Source organism: Lytechinus variegatus, chromosome 19 (assembly GCF_018143015.1).
Source record: "Lytechinus variegatus isolate NC3 chromosome 19, Lvar_3.0, whole genome shotgun sequence".
NCBI classification, from domain to species: domain Eukaryota; kingdom Metazoa; phylum Echinodermata; class Echinoidea; order Temnopleuroida; family Toxopneustidae; genus Lytechinus; species Lytechinus variegatus.
Genome location: NC_054758.1, coordinates 16,323,905 through 16,341,737, shown reverse-complemented (window position 1 = coordinate 16,341,737; position 17,833 = coordinate 16,323,905). Strand labels below are relative to the sequence as shown.

Below are 17,833 nucleotides of genomic sequence, written 5' to 3'. Positions count from 1 at the left end.
CGGAGTAGAATGTGAATTCCTGATTGTGATTAGCGTTGGTGATTCTAATCATGTTCTGGTTTGGTTTCACACGTGCTAAAAAAAAATCGTCATTAGCCTTATTTTCGCTGGAATCATCATTCAACGGGTCGTGTGGTCGAGTGGTTAGAGCATTGGACTCATAATCGCAAGGTTGTGAGTTCGAATCCCAACTCTGCCATTGTCTCCACTTTGATAAAAAGGCCCAAGAGTGATATCTGTCGTCTATTACGTCAGCCACTATGACTGATTAACCTAGACGTAAAATGTTTCCAAGGTAATTGGTTATATACCAGCTTGGCGTTTACCAGCAAAAAATGCTGTCCTGCCGAGTTCCTACGGGAGTTACCACAAACAGAAACAGAAATTGTGATTCTTTTTTACCGTGTGAAAGGGCGGCAAGAGGGGAAGGGTTGAGAAGGTGCAAGGTAAAAATGGCAGAGGTAATAATGGCAGAGGTAAAAATGGCAGAGGTAAAAATGGCAGAGGTAAAAATGGCAGAGGTAATAATGGCAGAGGTAAAAATGGCAGAGGTAAAAATGGCAGAGGTAATAATGGCAGAGGTAAAAATGGCAGAGGTAAAAATGGCAGAGGTAATAACAGGAAATAATGGCAGAGGTTTAAATCATTCTATCGACCTGTTTTGAAGGAGAAGATACAAAGTGTGCTTCAAATTTGAATATCCGAGGAGCGATTTGACGTGAAGGCCGTGCATGAAAGTCGAGGAATAAAATACCAACTCAACTCGATTTGGTGCAGAAGATCTACAGTATGATTTTAAAATGTTACCCTTTCCATTAGTTCAACGTTAGCATTCTAATTTTCTTCTAAAAAACATTTCTTATTAAATATACTGTACATCGAGAGGCTTTTGGATTTTTTTTGCACGGGGGTTTAACACTGGTCATTTATACCTCTGTCATACCTCTGCCATTTTTACCTCTGCCATTTTTACCTTTGCCATTTTTACCTTTGCCATTTTTACCTTTGCCATTTTTACCTTTGCCATTTTTACCTTTGCCATTTTTACCTCTGCCATTTTTACACCGAGTCGTTGAGAAGAGGACGAGGGGATGGTACACTACAAAAACACCGGTGTTAATTAAACACCAGCTTGGAATCTATATGGCCCGTATTCTGATGTCGGGTTTAACTTAAACTCAGGTTTAAAGTTGTGGTTTAAGTATGGACAGCCAATTGTTACATAAATCACTAACAGTAGAGATATCATATTTCAGCTCATTTGGCTCTCAAATCATTCATATTTGTCTATGAAGTATAAACGATGATTGTATTCACCATCGATGAATCAGGAAAGAGACCAGTAAACATAGGAAACATACAAATTAATAAATAATTTGACACTTTAAGCTTCCCATAATTTTAGCACAGAGTTAGACCATGGTCTAAGTTAAACCTGACTTTAGAATACGGGCCTATATGTCAACACCATTGAAGTGTCGAACAACACCAGTTTGGTTTTGGTCTAACACCAGATAGACGTTTATACGACATCAGTAGTATTGAAATAGCATCAGTTTGATTCCAAACTGGTGTTGTTTCAGTACTTCTCTGGTGTGGACATATATAGATTCCTGGCTGGTGTTAGATTAAAACCGGCGTTTTGGCAGTGTAAGAAACAGAGAGGGGGAGAATTGGAGACATAAATGCAGCAAGAAGGAGAATAGATCAAGGGGAGAGAAATTATTTGAGAGAGAGGGAGATTTCGGAAGAGATAATGGAAGAGTGTTGGCAAATATAGTGCAAGAATGTGCGTGAATTAAGGGCATTCTTATAAAGTAGTGCCCTTCTCTTTATATAATACCCCTTGCCCAGCGGGTCTCAGACTATGGCCCATTTCACACGTGAATCTTGAATCATTGATTGCAATTCGTCTTTATAGAATCAACGGTCCTTTCACACGGAAAATTCGTACCGTAATTTGAGTGAAACTGGAATTCACGGTATTCACATCTGGAGTAGATTTTGAATTCGTGATTGCGATAAGCGTTCGCGATTCTAGTTTGCTTTCACACGTGCTAAAACAATCGCCCTTAGCCTTATATTTCACTGGAATCATCGTTCAAATTAAGATATTTTTTTACCGTGTGAAAGGGCGGAAAGGGAATACAATGAATGCCGCGAAACCAGAAAAGTGTCATACCACTTTCGAAAGAAGTTCTATTGTTATGGAGGGGAAACGCGATCATTGCCTGGTTACTTAATAATGGTCGCTCTAAAAGGCATGACCAAGTTTTTAAGTATTGATTTATACGCAGTAGGCCTATCAGAAGCATGCAGTATTAAGGATCAAATCAATGCATGCTGTAAAGAAAATGGGCGTTCGATCGATACAACTGAAAGTGATCTCTATCTGCCGTTTGTCAGGATTTTCTTGATTATTTTCTTCTTTCTCCTAAAGTAATACGCTTACAGCGTCGTAGAAACACTACCATCTTTAACAGTCCTATGTCGTATGGAACGCCAAACTATATTACACACCAGGGGAATAGTCTGCAGGCACAGACCCTCATTGGAACTTTGATAACAAGTGTGCCTCCACGCAAAGACTAGCACCTGAGCGAGAGAGCCTTCAGTACACAAGACATGAGTAGGCTGCACATTCAGACCCTTATTTCGAGTGAAGGGTTCGCCCAGCAGACTACCAGGGGAACGGCAGTGACAGATCGAAATAGCCAAATAAACCTCGAGATCAAGGGGTCTTTCTTGACGTCATTAATGAAATAAATTGATTTCCATTCAGAAAGGTAAGAATCGATTCCAAATAAGGTAAGATTGATGTTATGTTTGTATTTGTAACTGCACTGCAAAAACTCTGGTGTTCATTTAACACCACCTCGGAATCTATATATGTCCACACCAGAGAAGTGTTAAACAACACTAATTTCGTTTTGGTCTAACACCAGATCGATGTTTATACAACATCAATTACACTCTAAAAATTGAAGTGCTAATTCAGCTCTTAAAGAGCGTGTATAGTGACTGCACTTCGGAGTGCTGATTTTTCTCGTTCAAATTTGAACTAGACAAATTAGCACTCCGAAGTGCAGTCACTATACACGCTCTTTAAGAGCTGAATTAGCACTTCATTTTTTAGAGTGTAGTATTAAAACAGCATCGGTTTGATTCCAAACTGGTGTAGTTTCAATTTCTCTGATGTGGACATAATATATTGATTCGGGCTAGTGTCAAAACAACTCTGGAGTTTTTGCAGTGTGTAGTATACGAACAGCTTTAAACACCACCAATCAGGCAGTGAGTTTTTATGCGAATATGTAATTCATACACCTTATAAACTATGTCAGGATGTATTTTTTGTATTATCATTTTTTTTTCAATACTATCAATCTTTTTTTGTTAGTTTATGAAAAGATCCTGATCCCATCCAGCCTGTACATTAAACGTGCACTGACGAATTATCCGGGCTCACTGAAAAGTCTATCGAAGCTTTGTAGTAATCTAGAGACTTATTTGTGTACACACTTTTGTCGTGTTTTTTTTAATTTATCATTTTTTTTTAGATTGCAAATTTATTCAATCCTGGGATTATTCATCTATTCAGCAATGGATGACAAAGTAAATCAAAACGAGGGGCGGAATGCGAAACTACGAACATGATTATCATGATTTTTTTTTGTTTTCAAGTAGTATTTATTAAAACATTCAGTTCAAAATATATACATACAATAGTATACTAACAAAACATTGTTCACAAAGTCAAATAAACAATTATTCATAATACAAAAAAGAATTGTACACACAAAAAAATACAGAATATAACATTCGAGTCATCAGGAACAAAATAGTTATAACAAAATAATTTATAGTGACGCAATTGAACTGAATGATTATTATAAAGCGAACGATATTCGGATTTCGGAGCAACACCAGCAACATGCTTTTGTTAACCTCTTCCCAAAACGTCAGTGATTGTAAATTTATGGATGTAAATTAATGGAAATTTTTTCTCCTGTTAATCATGGAAAAAAGGGAAGGATCGATTAGGCCTTTTCCCCAAACTAGGATAATGCACTGAGGGAAGCGAACCAAAAAAAAGCAGTTTGCCGAACCACAAATTAACCCCAAAACATTTTTTTACACAGTCAAAACTGTGGTGTTAACCGGTGTACATAGAGGACCACACCAGTTATTTTACACCGGTGTTAAATTGGTGGTGTTAGTTTTACACCTATAGGTGCTATTACAACACCTGTGGTTGTTACGTTTACACTCTTTGGTGTTATGTTCAATCTCTAGGGTGTAATCTTAACACCTCAGGGTGTGGTCATCTATTAACACCAATTGGTGTCAGTTTTAACACCACAGTTTTTAAAGTGTAATTTCAAGATAAAAGTCAAAGTGATGATAACTGACTAAAGAAAAACAACAGTAAGATTATAATTCCGTCTGTGAATTATTAGCACGTGGAGATTTATCTCTCGATCACAATCATAGGGTGAAGAGAACGGTTGATATTTCATGCTTCACGGGCCTAAAACATTTCCCAAAGACTTGTGTGTTAAAGTAGCACTTTGAGGAGAATCATAATCAATAAGGATGAAATTCGGGGGTTGAATTTTTACTACCAGTGGATATGAAATATATCTGACAATCAATATCTAACCCCAAAAAGGGTTCCTCGACCGACTCATTTTTAAAATAAAAATCGGCATTTACAAAAGCATCTCCTGAGGAATCTAATTCATCACCTAAATTAGTAAAATAGCCTTTATCCTTCCGCCAGTCAAAATATAGTTCCAAAATTTGTGATATTTCTTCCCAATTAAGGAAAAGATGGTTTAGTATAGTTACCCTAATACAAATCAAAGTAAGATGGACAATCATAATATTCATACACTCTGTAAATAGGTCCGTGCAACATGTGCAACCTCCACGAATAGATTTACTGCAAATGAACAATATATCGCATTACATGTAAATTACACAATTACGGCGTGGAAATGGATTTGACATTATCCAGCAGAGTAGCGGTGATTTTCTTTGGCTTTTACAAAAGTAATTCAGTAAATGAATCATAGGAAACGAGTGTGATAATCCGCCAAGGATGGGGGAGGGGGTAGATGTTATTTTTCCCTTTTCCAAAGATGGAATATATAAATCGAAGGAAATTCATCGCGCAAGCAAGTTTGTTGACATTTGGAAAGCAGTAATTACTGTTCAAAATGTCAAGTACTGTATACAGAGGAGGTATTTCCACATGACGAGCTGAAGAGAGAGGGAGAGAGAGAGAGAGAGAGAGAGAGAGATCGGTATGAAAAGGACAAGTCCACCCATAAACATGTTGATTTGACTAAACAGACAAAAATCAAACAAGCATAACTCTGAAAATTTCATCAAAATCGGATGTTAAATAAGAAAGTTGTGACATTTCAAGGTTTCTCTTAATTTCGCAAAACAGTTCTATTCACATCCTGGTCGGTATGCTAATAAGGAGACTGATGACATCACCCACTCACTATTTCCTTTGCATTGTATCATATGAAATATTTTTTTAAAAATCTGGCGCCTCTATACTCCCAAGGGAAGATACCAAAATATTGTGTAGGCCTACCTACCTATGAAACTCCACAGTTTCTGACCATTTGCTGATAAACCGATAATGCTTATAATGCACGCTGCGGAGAAAATTCCAATTATGTTAATCTAACACAATAAATCAGTAAGATGAAAGAAACCGAAGTTGTTGCTTTAGCAAAATCCCCAACTCCTCCTTCCTCAATTATCATTCACTTCGGAATTTCTTTATTTTTGGACACTTTGAAATAGCTCTATGCTTTGAGTAAGTAGAGATTATCAAAGGCTTTCCCGGAATCTTGAAATTATACTCCGAGGGATGAGCAAATTTTGTTTATATAACTTACATATATTTATTAATTGATATTTATCTTCATTTCTTTCCGTCTGTTACTAATTTCATTTTGTATTTCCTTCTCTCTTTTTCTTTTCCATGTAGATTTAGTCTTTTAGTCGAATTAAGCTCTTTATGGTATCTAAGACATAATATCTGGACACATATCGTATCCTAATTAAGGACCTTGTCTTCACAAGCCTAGCTTTTTTAAGTTCTGCTCTTTCTTTCAAAATGTAAGTTTTGCGTAACTTTTGTGTCCGGAATCCTACTATTTAATGCATATGACGTCATTTACGTACTTAGTAACCACTTCAATCTACATTATGTTGACAGTCTGTTTTTATCTTGATATTTTTTTGAGCTACCATGTATGAATTTTATAAAAGGAAGAATGAACTATGAACTACTATGAACTATATGAACTACTACTACACATTTATTTTATGTGTAGTATTATATCATACACTCTTAAAAAAGTTTTTAACCAACCCCGTGCAACATACTGTCCACACAACTATTGGTTAAAATCTGCCTGAATTGGGTAATAAATTTTCTCCATTGGATATGAATTGCCCAGAATATATATATATATATATATATTTTTTTTTTACAAATATACACATTAACCAACACAGTGGACAGTATGTTGCCCAACATTTTAAGTGTGCATATACATTGTACACATACAGTGATATATAAAACATATGTATATATGTATATGTATATATATATATATATATATATATATATATATATATATATATATATATATATATATATATATATATATATATATATATATACATACATACATACACGCATACATACATGTATAATACATACATACATACATACATACACACACGCATACTTACGTATATACATACATATATATACATTACATTATTTTATTACACCAATGACTGACCCGAAATAAAAAAAATGCGTCCCTCCCCCTTTATCGGGGAATCAAACTTTTCTTCCAGCCACCCTTCAATCCCTTCAACCCTGCTCCCCTGCCCCCCCCCTTCCCCCTCTCCCACATCTATCTCTCGTTCTGTCCACATATTTACACACATCTGACTTTCCTAAAGATATACTTTCATTTTTTCTTTTTCTTTTTAACCATTCCGCAGGACTCTTTTATTGAAATCACTATAATACATATTTTTCGACAATACATCATTGAATTATTAAGAATATAATTAATTACTTGAATTTAATTACTTTCAAGTTTATTAAGTATGCATGTTATATATATAAACTAACCAAGGTAAAATATCTCGAGCTTTTCAAGCTTTCGTACCTATTTACATTTTCTTTCACTTTCTTTCAAAATGCAGTTTCCTTCTGACCTTTCGCACCATTTTTCGTTAAGTAGAAGTAAATCTTGCATTCCTCGACACGACACCTGTCTCACGTGACACGAGCTGACGTAATATCTCTCCAAATCATTCTCATTCTGTAAACGACCTCTATCACGCTCAACTACATAAAAGCAAAAATCGCATTGAAAATCAAAACTTCCGTAATTTTTAATTGGCATTTGCGCCGCATTTGCGAAAAGGCTTGCAAAGGAAAGGGAGACAATATACAGATTAGAGTTCCTTGATCTGCGAGCGTATATTGTACAGCAGGGTCAATGCTTTCTTGTCATGAATATCATTTAGATTTTTGTTTACCACAAAACAGCTACAAAAAATACCTCTCTCGACACTGATTTGAGAAGAATGGCTGTCAAATCTGTCAATATGCATTAAAAGTGTAGTATTTCATATCTGAATATCAATAGCGGATGGTAACACATTGGCTCGTGTGTGTAGAATGGTTCGTGTTTTTATTTTTCAAAAAGATGTCTAAAAATATTCATGATATAACATTACTTGACGAATAATAAGGAAATCAAAATGATTTAGAATCTTGTTTATCACGGTGACCTAAGAAGACAACATCGGTCGAAATGTTTTATTTAAGTTATTTTATTGAAAAAATGTATTTAGTTGGTTTATTCAAGGAGGGTAGTGGTATATACGCCATTTCCCCTTGAGGCCATGAAACGCATTGAAGTGATTGATTAACATTGGTTTGACTTTTTAAAAATCTGAGCTAGAAGGTCACATTTGTAACCTGTGTCTGTGATATGTTCCAAAAATGAAGCCCAGAAAAAATTGCGTTCGAAAATGATTATTTAGTGCTTCAAAAATTGAAATATAAAGTGACCGGAAACATCATCTAAATTTCATCCCATACATTTATGTGTACTATTTAGGTGTCTATAAGACGCCTATTTAAAAAATCAGGGTTTGCCTTGTAGTTTTAGCTTTTCTTTCTCGATAATGGTTGTTTTCAGTGTTTATTAGTTCTAATACATGCACTTGTACACATGTTTCATCTTGGTTTGAGAATTTTTTTAATCGGCTGCTCACAAAGTTAAACAATACCTTTAAATTTGTAAAATATCCACATTAACTTTGGGATTCAAAACTTGACACTTATGAAACATCATAATATTATAATAAATTGATTAAGAATGAATGAATATCAGTCTGGTAAAGGAATATGTATGATCTAAACTTTATGGTGTAGAATTATTCAGTGTACAGCAATTATAAAATTGGTATAAACAAATATGTAAAGTATAACCCTCGAGTTATGTGTGTGTTAATTCTGTCTTAACTTGTAATGGTTATTATTAGCATGTATTTTGAGTTTATGACAGGAACGAAATCCTGGGTAATGCCGGAAAATCTTCTCTGGAATAAGGCACAAAATTGTTATTAACGAAGAAAAATTTGAGTAATACTTTATATATATATATCTAAAATAATTTTATGGAGTCATTTTTTGAAAGTTCAATAAACCATTAAAATATTCCTCTCAATCAAAACACTAGCCACTTTTTTCTATATTCTTTTCTTTCTTTCTTTCTTTCTTTCTTTCTTTCTTTCTTTCTTTCTCCCTTTCTTCCTTCCTTCCTTCATTCTTTCTTTCTTCCATTCTTTCACTCTAGCTTGCATTTGTTTTACATCCATTATCATTTATTCCTTTTATTTTCGCTTTTCTCCTTCATTCCTGTCTCCATTTTTCATCTCCGCTCTAAAAAGTGTGTATGGTAACGAGTCCGTTGCCTAGCAACAAACTATAACTACAATGAATGCTCGCCATTACTAGTTACTCCACTGAGTGGCCTACTCCACGATCGATAGCATTGCGGCTTTGTTGCGCTGAAAGCCCCAGGCGGTAGAACTGATCAATTCCTCAGTCAAAGGTATTTATCGACGCTTTTCAATAACACGTGTAGAATCAGACAATACTAAATGAAAGAATTAATTGTCATTTGAGGTTTTTACAACTTGTTTGAAGCACCCCGCGAAGGTGACTTTACAATGGGAAAGAAGGGTTTGTTTTTGGTCAGCTCTGCAAGTGGGATATCCATGATAACTGGTGGTGCTGGAGTGTAGATCGCAAAGAGAGTCAGAGAGAAAGAGGGAAGGGGTGGGTACAAGGTATACGAGGTTCGAATCCTGGCTACGAGACGTATGCAATTGAGCAAGGCATCATATCTAAATTGATCCTCCACTGTGAGTGTATGTGTGTGTGAGAGACAGAGTGATGGTCCAATGACTAGACTTGTCATTTAAATCTAGAATAATTCTTTGAGAAATGATTCCTCACATTTTTTCCCAATCACGCAACAACACACCAGCCCATTCCATCACGTTTCTTTTTGTTTTCCGCGGTCTGCAATACACCATTACCATCACCATGGCAACAACATCCATGCTCATGGGGGAAGACTACACCACCCCTTCCTATAACCTTTCACCCCTACAGCCCCCCTCGCTCAATACCAAACACCGGCGCGTTGCACCCCTACCCCCTCTCATGCTTATACACCGTGGAGAGTTTTCTTACCCCCTCACAATCCGATCAATCCAGCTTTTGTTACCCCTCCAGTCAAGAACTAGTTCCTCATTAAATATTGATAATGATTGGAGAATGGGGTAGGGGAGGAAACAACACCGGGCAATAGAAGAAACTATCGACCCCCGCGTGGTGCATCGAACAGTCGATATAACCAAAAAAAGCACGGCCTTTATATCAGAAGTCTAAATTCGCCGGTTGCTACGGAAGGAATATATGCCTGTATTCTTCAATTAGGAATGCACCTAACATCTAACTTAATTGGATATGTCATTAGAGCTTCACTTGTAAGATGACAGGATATTAGTGAATTACCATGGCAACGAGAAGTCCGATGGAGGGAAGGTAAAGATTAATATTTTATGCGAAGGCGGTAATATTTTTATTATCATGATTATCGAATGCTGATGTGCGAGGCGCCGGTTGAATAGGCGGGTGTCGGGTTGACTCCCGGTAGACTCTGGCAGGCCAGTCCATGGAACATCTTAACACAAAAAACGTGGAAACGTTACAAAAATAAAGTGAACCCCCCGAAACAGGGAGTGATATGAACCTCCGAGTAGAGTAATGTTGTGTAGGAGTTGATTTTTTACCCCTTCAATTCTTTGGAAGCTACTCTTTATCAACTTCGTTATTACCATTTAACCTTATAAAATTTTATTTTTTCCCTTTAATTTTTACTTTAATTACTCGGTGATTTGTGTCTGTCATGCAATGCCATGCACGGTAGCATTATAATTTCAACTAAATTTTAGGTTTGGTTTGTCAAACGGAACAAATAATCCGATACTGGAAGAACAAGACATACCTTTTTTAATAAAAAATGTAATGGTCGGGTTATCGTAAAAATAATACGAAAGAAAATGACTAGCTCATTTTTGTTGTTGTTGCATTGCTGTATTTAGCTTTATAATAAAGCTAAATACCACAATGCAACCGTACAACAAAAAAATGATTAAAAAATAAGCACTTTATATTTCAATGAAACAAAGTGTCTTGGTTCACAAAGAAAAACGAAACCGCAGAATTTCAACCGAATTTTAATATCAAATATCAATTGTGTGTTCTTGCTTTTAAAATACTTAACGATTTATCCCCAGCCTATCTCGGACCACTTACTCTGCAAACGTAATATAGCTTTTAAAACACGATATTCTGAACTATGTCTCCTTCAAATACCCTGCCCTAGGACAGATTTTAAAAGAAAATCTTTTGAATATGTTTCTGCCGTCGTATTTAATTCTCTCCCTTGTGATATACAAAAATGCACGTCCCTTCATGCATTAAAAAAAAACACTGTAAATCATTAAAATTCTGACTGTCATATACTTATACACTGAATAACTTAAATGTAAATGTAATGATTCCATGAGTAATTGTTGATTTCACTCTATAATGTATTCTGTTTTTACTTTATTATATGTTACATACATTGAATTGCAATGATGTTGAGTCATTTGTTAAACTGCAGGGCGTCTTTGGAAAGTAGTTTTGAATAACTGAACAGGCCTACCCTGCAGCATTAAATAAATAGATAAATGAATAAATAAATAAATAGATAAATGAATAAATAAATAAATAGATAAATAAGTAAATAAATAAAGTTAATTTGATTTTCTCATCTAATTGCGAGTTTTAAAAGGGAAACCAAACATCAATTATGCAACGCAAATGTTATTTGTGATTTTAGTAGGACTATCTGCTTACTCATCCACTAAGTTTATATAAGCGTCGAATATATTTGAGTAGCTTCAATAGGTCAATTTCTGCTTGCATATCAAAGATAATCTATTCTGTGTAATTATCTCGAGCACTGGGTATATCACCAAAATACTCGATCTTTTTTAATCAAAAGTAATGTAAATTTCAAGGGAAATAATTTTTATTTGAAAAGGAAAACAATATTTACAGCCTGCCTCGTCGTACGTAAACTCAGGCAGATTCATTTTATAAATCCATGATAAAAAAATCTATCTCCTTACATAATAATCATGATAATAACCATAACGACACTGTGTACATAGTCAGTCGATAGCTATTTATCTTATCGGAGTGTTTTTCTTTTAATGCAGTTGGGACTTGAACAGTCGAGTTTTTGACGATTTTTATGTTGAATAATATGATAATGCCCACTAAACATGCTAACTGTACTTGTTCTCAATTTGTGTTGCTATAGCAATAAACATTTATTTTATTTTGAGGTGTTTTGTTCGACAGTTAGAACGGAGATATGGAACTCTGAATTTGCGACAATTAATCCCTATTGATTTCAGAAGGCGAATGCTTTGTCAGATTGTCATCTCAAATCAAGAATATTTGTTTTTGTTACTTTTGAAAATCTTGAATAAAATCTTAAACAAAAATATTTCTTTTTGTTCCACTTTTCACTATCATCCGTCAATCTGTGCTTCTGAAAAATTACATTGTTTGTTGCCTAGCAAAGATCCATTATTTGCATCCGATTTGCGCACCCGTTTTCCAGAATACGTGTTTCATGTGCATGAATATCAATTAAAACATTACTATTAGCAGTAATAATAGAAGTGTAGTAGTATTAGTAGTGTTAGCATGGTTAGTATTAGTAGTAGTAGTAGTAGTAGTAGTAGTAGTAGTGGTAGTAGTAGTACTAGTAGTAGTAGTCATGCGTGTGTAGCAGTATAGTAGTATAGTAGTAGTCATGTGTAGTAGTATGCGTGTGTAGCAGCAGTAGTAGTAGTAGTAGTATAGTAGTAATAGTAGTCGTATTAGTAGTAGTATTAGTAGTAGTAGTAGTAGTAGTAGTAGTAGTAGTAGTAGTAGTAGTAGTAGCAGTAGCAGCAGCAGCAGCAGCAGTAGCAGCAGCAGCAGCAGTAGTAGTAGTAGTAGTAGTAGTAGTAGTAGTTTTATTAGCAATTATGTTCCATTTGTAAAGCGCAGCAATTATAATTGCATATATACAGTGCGTATAAAAAACGGGACAGATTTGAAAGGTCTATAGAATTTTTGTTTTAAATTATGATCTATATATTTTGGTGTCAATATGTGCTCTGTAGTCTTATCCTTTCAATGCCATTAAAATAATTTAGTTTCGTTCATGCTTGAGCGAACACGGAATGTTTTTGTCTGGGGTTAAAAGGATGCTTGCGCCAAAATGGCATAAAATGATGTTTGGACTTCTTGTAAATCAGCAGACTTTCTCTTAAGCTTTTCATTATCTTTGCCATAAGTTTCGAATAAAGCGGTCAAACTTCATTTCCAAATATACTTATTTGCTTGAATTCTTCTTTTATTTCTTTTTAATATGTTCTCTTTTTGCTTTGAATATTCCTTCTTTAGGCAAGAACATTTTTTTTTAATACCGAAGTATGGGAGAGCGAGTGTTTTTTTTGTCAAATCCTTTGATTGTGTGCTACAAAGGTTATGGTTCCTTTGAACAGTGGCATACTGATGGGTGGGGGCTTGGGGTACTTCCCCCAAAAAAAAAAATAAATAAATAAATGAAATCATGACCAAAAAAGTGAAAATGACAGAAAACATAGAAAGCGAAATATGATATAATTTTCATAATATTATGTCAAAATCACAAAATATTATAATAAAAAAGTGGAAATTTTCGCTTGATGGCTTTACAACTTTTTAATTCATTTTACCCGATCTGCCATATCTTGCTCCTTCAAAATTGACTCAATACACCATTGCCATTGAAGGACATGAATCCTTTCCTGTTTGTCCTGTCAAGCACATAAACTTGGTGAAGGATTCCATAACCCCTTGAAAATAGGATTCATGTCTTTTATAGGTACCATAACATAATTTGTTTCACATAATAAAAGGATTTGAATAATTACGAAATCTCCCAATTAATAATGCAAATCTTCTCACTTGAGTTGACAAAGAAGTCTTCTTTTCTTACTTATGAAGGAAAATTCAAAGGTAAAAGAAGTTAAAATTAAAAATTATTTCAGGTAAATAAATAAATTTGTAAACCAAATTTGACAGCATAATTAAAAAATTATGGCAAATACAATGAAAAGATTAAGATCAAGTCTGCTGATAAGCCACAAGTCTAACCATCAAATTTCTAATTTCTGCCATTTTGGCGCAAGCCTCTTCTTGAACCCCCGACAAAGAGTCCCATGTTTGCACAAGCATGAACAAAATTATTTTTTTTAAATGGCATTTCAAAGATAACATCTCAGAGCATCTATAAACATCAAAATATCGATATGATGATTTGAAACAAATTTACTGAGCTTGATATTTGGTATCATATTATTACCCCTTCTGTAGTAGTAGTTTGTGCTATTATTATTATTACTACTATCATTATCATCATTATAATTATCATTATTATTATTATTATTACTATATAATTATCATCATCATCATGGCATTATCGTTTCATTATTAGTAGTAGTATAATAATCATCATCATCATTGTCAGCACCATCATTATCATAATATCGTCATTTATTTCTTTGGAGTGATAACAGAAAGCCATTTGATAACCTAATATAATATCATGTAATTGTAGATGTAACTGATAGTGCTTGCAAGGTGTAAATAAGCAAAACTCTTTTCACCTTCTCTCTCCCTTTTTTTTTTTATCTTTCAGCTATCAAGAGGATCTTACTCGACAATGGAAGCAGATAGCAGAACGTCCGGACCACTCACGGACCAAGAATCCTCCCCTCCCTGACCCCAAGGATATGCAGACGGGGGCATTCCTTCAGCTCTTCACGAATAGTGTCAACACTGCACTGCATAAGCAACACTGTACATGCAAAGGGAAAAGCTATGACTCCAAGGAACTCTTTGCCAAGAGCAACCCCGGATTGTTTGGTCCTAACGACCAGTTGAAGGTGACCAACGCAAAGAAGCCTGGTCCCTTGCGACAGAATGTTGAGGTGAAGCTCCCACCGGTTGCAACGTCAAAGGCATCGGAGGACATCATCAAGGAAGCAACAAGAGACCTGAAGCACCAGCTTAAAAAGCATGTAAGTGATACCGGAAGTGTCCAGGTGTCCCCAAGGTTCTGTAAACCTTTGGGAGATTCGGGTTTGGTTGAACAAACGGAAGAGCTCCGACTTCCTCACATCATGGAGATTCGTGATCGGACAGGCAACAATTGGAAAATCATCCAGGACGCTTCGAATAAGTCTAGACAACGGCTAAAGGAAAGTCAAATAGGGCCTGACTGGAAGTCTTATCCTGCAATATCTACGCAAAAGCTGCAACTACTCAACGGCCCAATAAATTCCCCTAGGGAAAAGGGTCTCGCGTTTTCAAATACAAGTCAATGTCAAGGAATCGATTCGAATGCTATTGATGCAGTCTTAAGACAGAATACCCCTATATTACAGGTTCGGGTGCCAGTTCTTGATGACTACTCTGAAGACGGCTACGATGATCAAGGTATCACCCTGCCGGACCTGCGACCGCGTTGTCAACAGGCATTGACCCACACCTGCACATCCGAGGCTGCCACCCCAAAGGATGTACCTGATGAGATGACGAGGAAGATTCTTCTTGGAAGGTGGGCTGCATCGGTCCGTACTGGTAAAATGACCTACAGTGAGTACCTTCGTAAGGTTTCGCTCATGTCAATGCTTCAGAGGTCGGATACGATGACCAGCAAGCAGGACATGTTTCAAAGTCGGAGCCTGGACTGGTCCTCGGCTGCTAGAGAGAAGCGTCCAAGGACTCGAAGTCTTGAGGGGATGTTTGAGGAGGAGCATTTGCCAAAACGCCTCGAGATTGATGGTGGCCGGAGTCAATTAAATTCAAGGGATAACACTCATATACGACACAAAGGCAGGGAACGTCCAGACATGACAGGTGTCATCACACCAGGAGACAGCGCGAAGGTGTGCAGTCAACCACTTCCTCCGGAGCTTGAGAGATTGTATACCAGATCTTCAAGCAGAGTACCTACACTCGATATTGGACAATCGCTAGATGAGTACCTTCCGACTGATTTCCTTGATCAGGAACGCCATAAGCTACGCATGCAATATCCGATGTATAATTTCAAGCGAGAGAATGAACGACAGTACGCGTCGAATCAGTTCACGTCCAAATCCTTGCCATCTCAAGTGTCATTCCATGGAGACGTAGAGAGGCCGATGACGAATGAACCCAGAGAGATCACTTTAGAGTCGGATGTTACGCACACCGGCCAACAGAAACGCAAATCAAAACCACGTAGGTTGAACAGTCGCCTTGGCTACAATGCCATTTGTATTACCGGTGGAAGGATTCCGACCAAAGCAAGTGCCTCGGACGAGATTGAAGCACTTGCGGAATTGCAAAGACAGTACCTAGAGCAACAAACACTCAATGACGTCACACCGGACAACGTTCTACCGCGTTTGTACGCAGTCCCCCATCAACCACCAACGACACCTGTGGATGCAACCATTGCCAGTGTGTCTTTACCCGAGATCCTTGCACAGATGGCTGAGGGAGCGACGGTTTACAGGATAAGCGAAGAAACACTCGATAAAGAGCCAAAGGGAGGTCAAAGTATTCCTGTCCCGACAAAGGTACCTGGAACTTCGGAGCCTAAAAAGAACGTTCAGGGTGAGTCTGTAAATATAGTAACAATCGAAGCGGAAACGAGTTGCCTAAAGGCCGATTCCAAAGAGAGTATCAGCAAGGAGTCCAAAGACAGTGGTAATTCTGGCAGCAACGCTGACGCAGGTCACCCAAAGGCAGAACCGGGCAATGAAAATTGTGAAAATGACGCTGCAGAAACATTTTCTCTTAAGAGTGAAGTTCTTGAAGGTAAAAGTGATTACTCTGAATACAAAGAAGGAATCAAGCATGGCAATGGAACAGAGACCAACGACAGCAATAACAACAAAATCCGAAAAGATCTTAAGACCTCTATCAAGAAGCTTGAGATTTCCGACGTTAACGGTCTGGAGAGTCAGATGACAACCGTCTCTAGTCGTTCTTTGGAAAGAATGATGGCTCGACTGCCATCAAGACATCTCAAAAGTCGGGACAAGCGCTCTAGGAGATCAAGGACCATCGGCGCAGCCTCGGGTCTCATGGCCAAGAGATCTCCTATGACCACAAAACACGTGGTCTTTGTCAGTCCTGCCTTTAACCAAAGCAAGGCGTAACCTAGGCTCATATTGTATTGATAACAGTACGAATAACATATGGGACGTTGGACAAAACTTGCAATCAAATTCTAGTTCCCAAATCAGTCATAATTGCAATTAAATCAATATGAAATTGGTTGTTGATATACCCATTGCAGTTTTCGAGCGCTTGGGTTCAATATGGTAGTTTTTAAAACTTCAGTGCGAAATCATCAGGATTGTGTGTGTGTGTGTGTGTGCATATTGCCGGCCTTCCTAATTAACTTATTGGCAATCCTAAAGTCATAGGTACACCAGTACACTCGACTTCAGACCGATATCACCTATAACATCAAAACAAATGACATAATCTTCGGTAGGTTTGGAGTCAGTTCCGTTGTTGTGAATTATACATGAAATAGAACTTAAAGGGATGGTCCGGGCTGAAAATATTTATATTTTAGTACATAGAGTAGAATTCACAGAGCAAAATGCCGAAAATTTCATGAAGATCGGATAACAAATAATAAAGTTATTGAAGTTTTTAAAGTTTAGCAATATTTTGTGAGAACAACCGTCATGAATATTCATTAGGTGGGCTGATGATGTCACATCTCCACCTTCCGTTTTCTTTATGTTATTACATAAAATCATAATTTTTCATTATTCCATACTTGTGTGAATAATATGTCTCCCTTATAATGAAATAAGTTGCAGCAATAAATATGTTATGCACTAAATCAGTTGTCAATCCAATTTTTCTAGTTCTTGCAGGAAATAATTTGAATAAACCTAATTTCATATAATAAAATGCAAAAGAACAAGTGGGGGTGTGACATCATGAGCCCACCTAATGAATATTCATGATGACTGTTTTCACAAAATATTGCTAAACTTTAAAATTCAGTAACTTTGTTATTTGTTATCC

At 36.5% G+C, this 17,833-nt stretch overlaps 1 protein-coding gene across 2 annotated transcripts; it reads left to right on the top strand.

Moving 5' to 3' along the window:
- The first annotated feature begins 2,708 nt into the window (after positions 1-2,708).
- On the top strand, positions 2,709-17,395 carry LOC121406155. 2 transcript variants are annotated; one of them, XM_041597173.1, is made up of 2 exons: positions 2,709-2,786; positions 14,430-17,395. In XM_041597173.1, exon 2 carries the CDS (start codon positions 14,524-14,526, stop codon positions 16,942-16,944), a length of 2,421 nt encoding a protein of 806 aa, XP_041453107.1. In that variant the 5' UTR covers positions 2,709-2,786; positions 14,430-14,523; the 3' UTR covers positions 16,945-17,395. The 2 variants fall into 2 exon arrangements, with proteins under 2 accessions (XP_041453107.1, XP_041453106.1); XM_041597172.1 differs by lacking the exon at positions 2,709-2,786 and adding an exon at positions 9,955-10,180.
- Positions 17,396-17,833: the final 438 nt, after the last annotated feature.

Bases quoted from the DNA above. Each gene is read 5' to 3' on its own strand.
- LOC121406155 (XM_041597172.1), top strand. From the start codon at position 10,152: ATGGCAACGAGAAGTCCGATGGAGGGAAG. The intron at 10,181-14,429 runs GTAAAGATTAAT...TTTATCTTTCAG, and splicing joins AGAAGTCCGATGGAGGGAAG to CTATCAAGAGGATCTTACTC.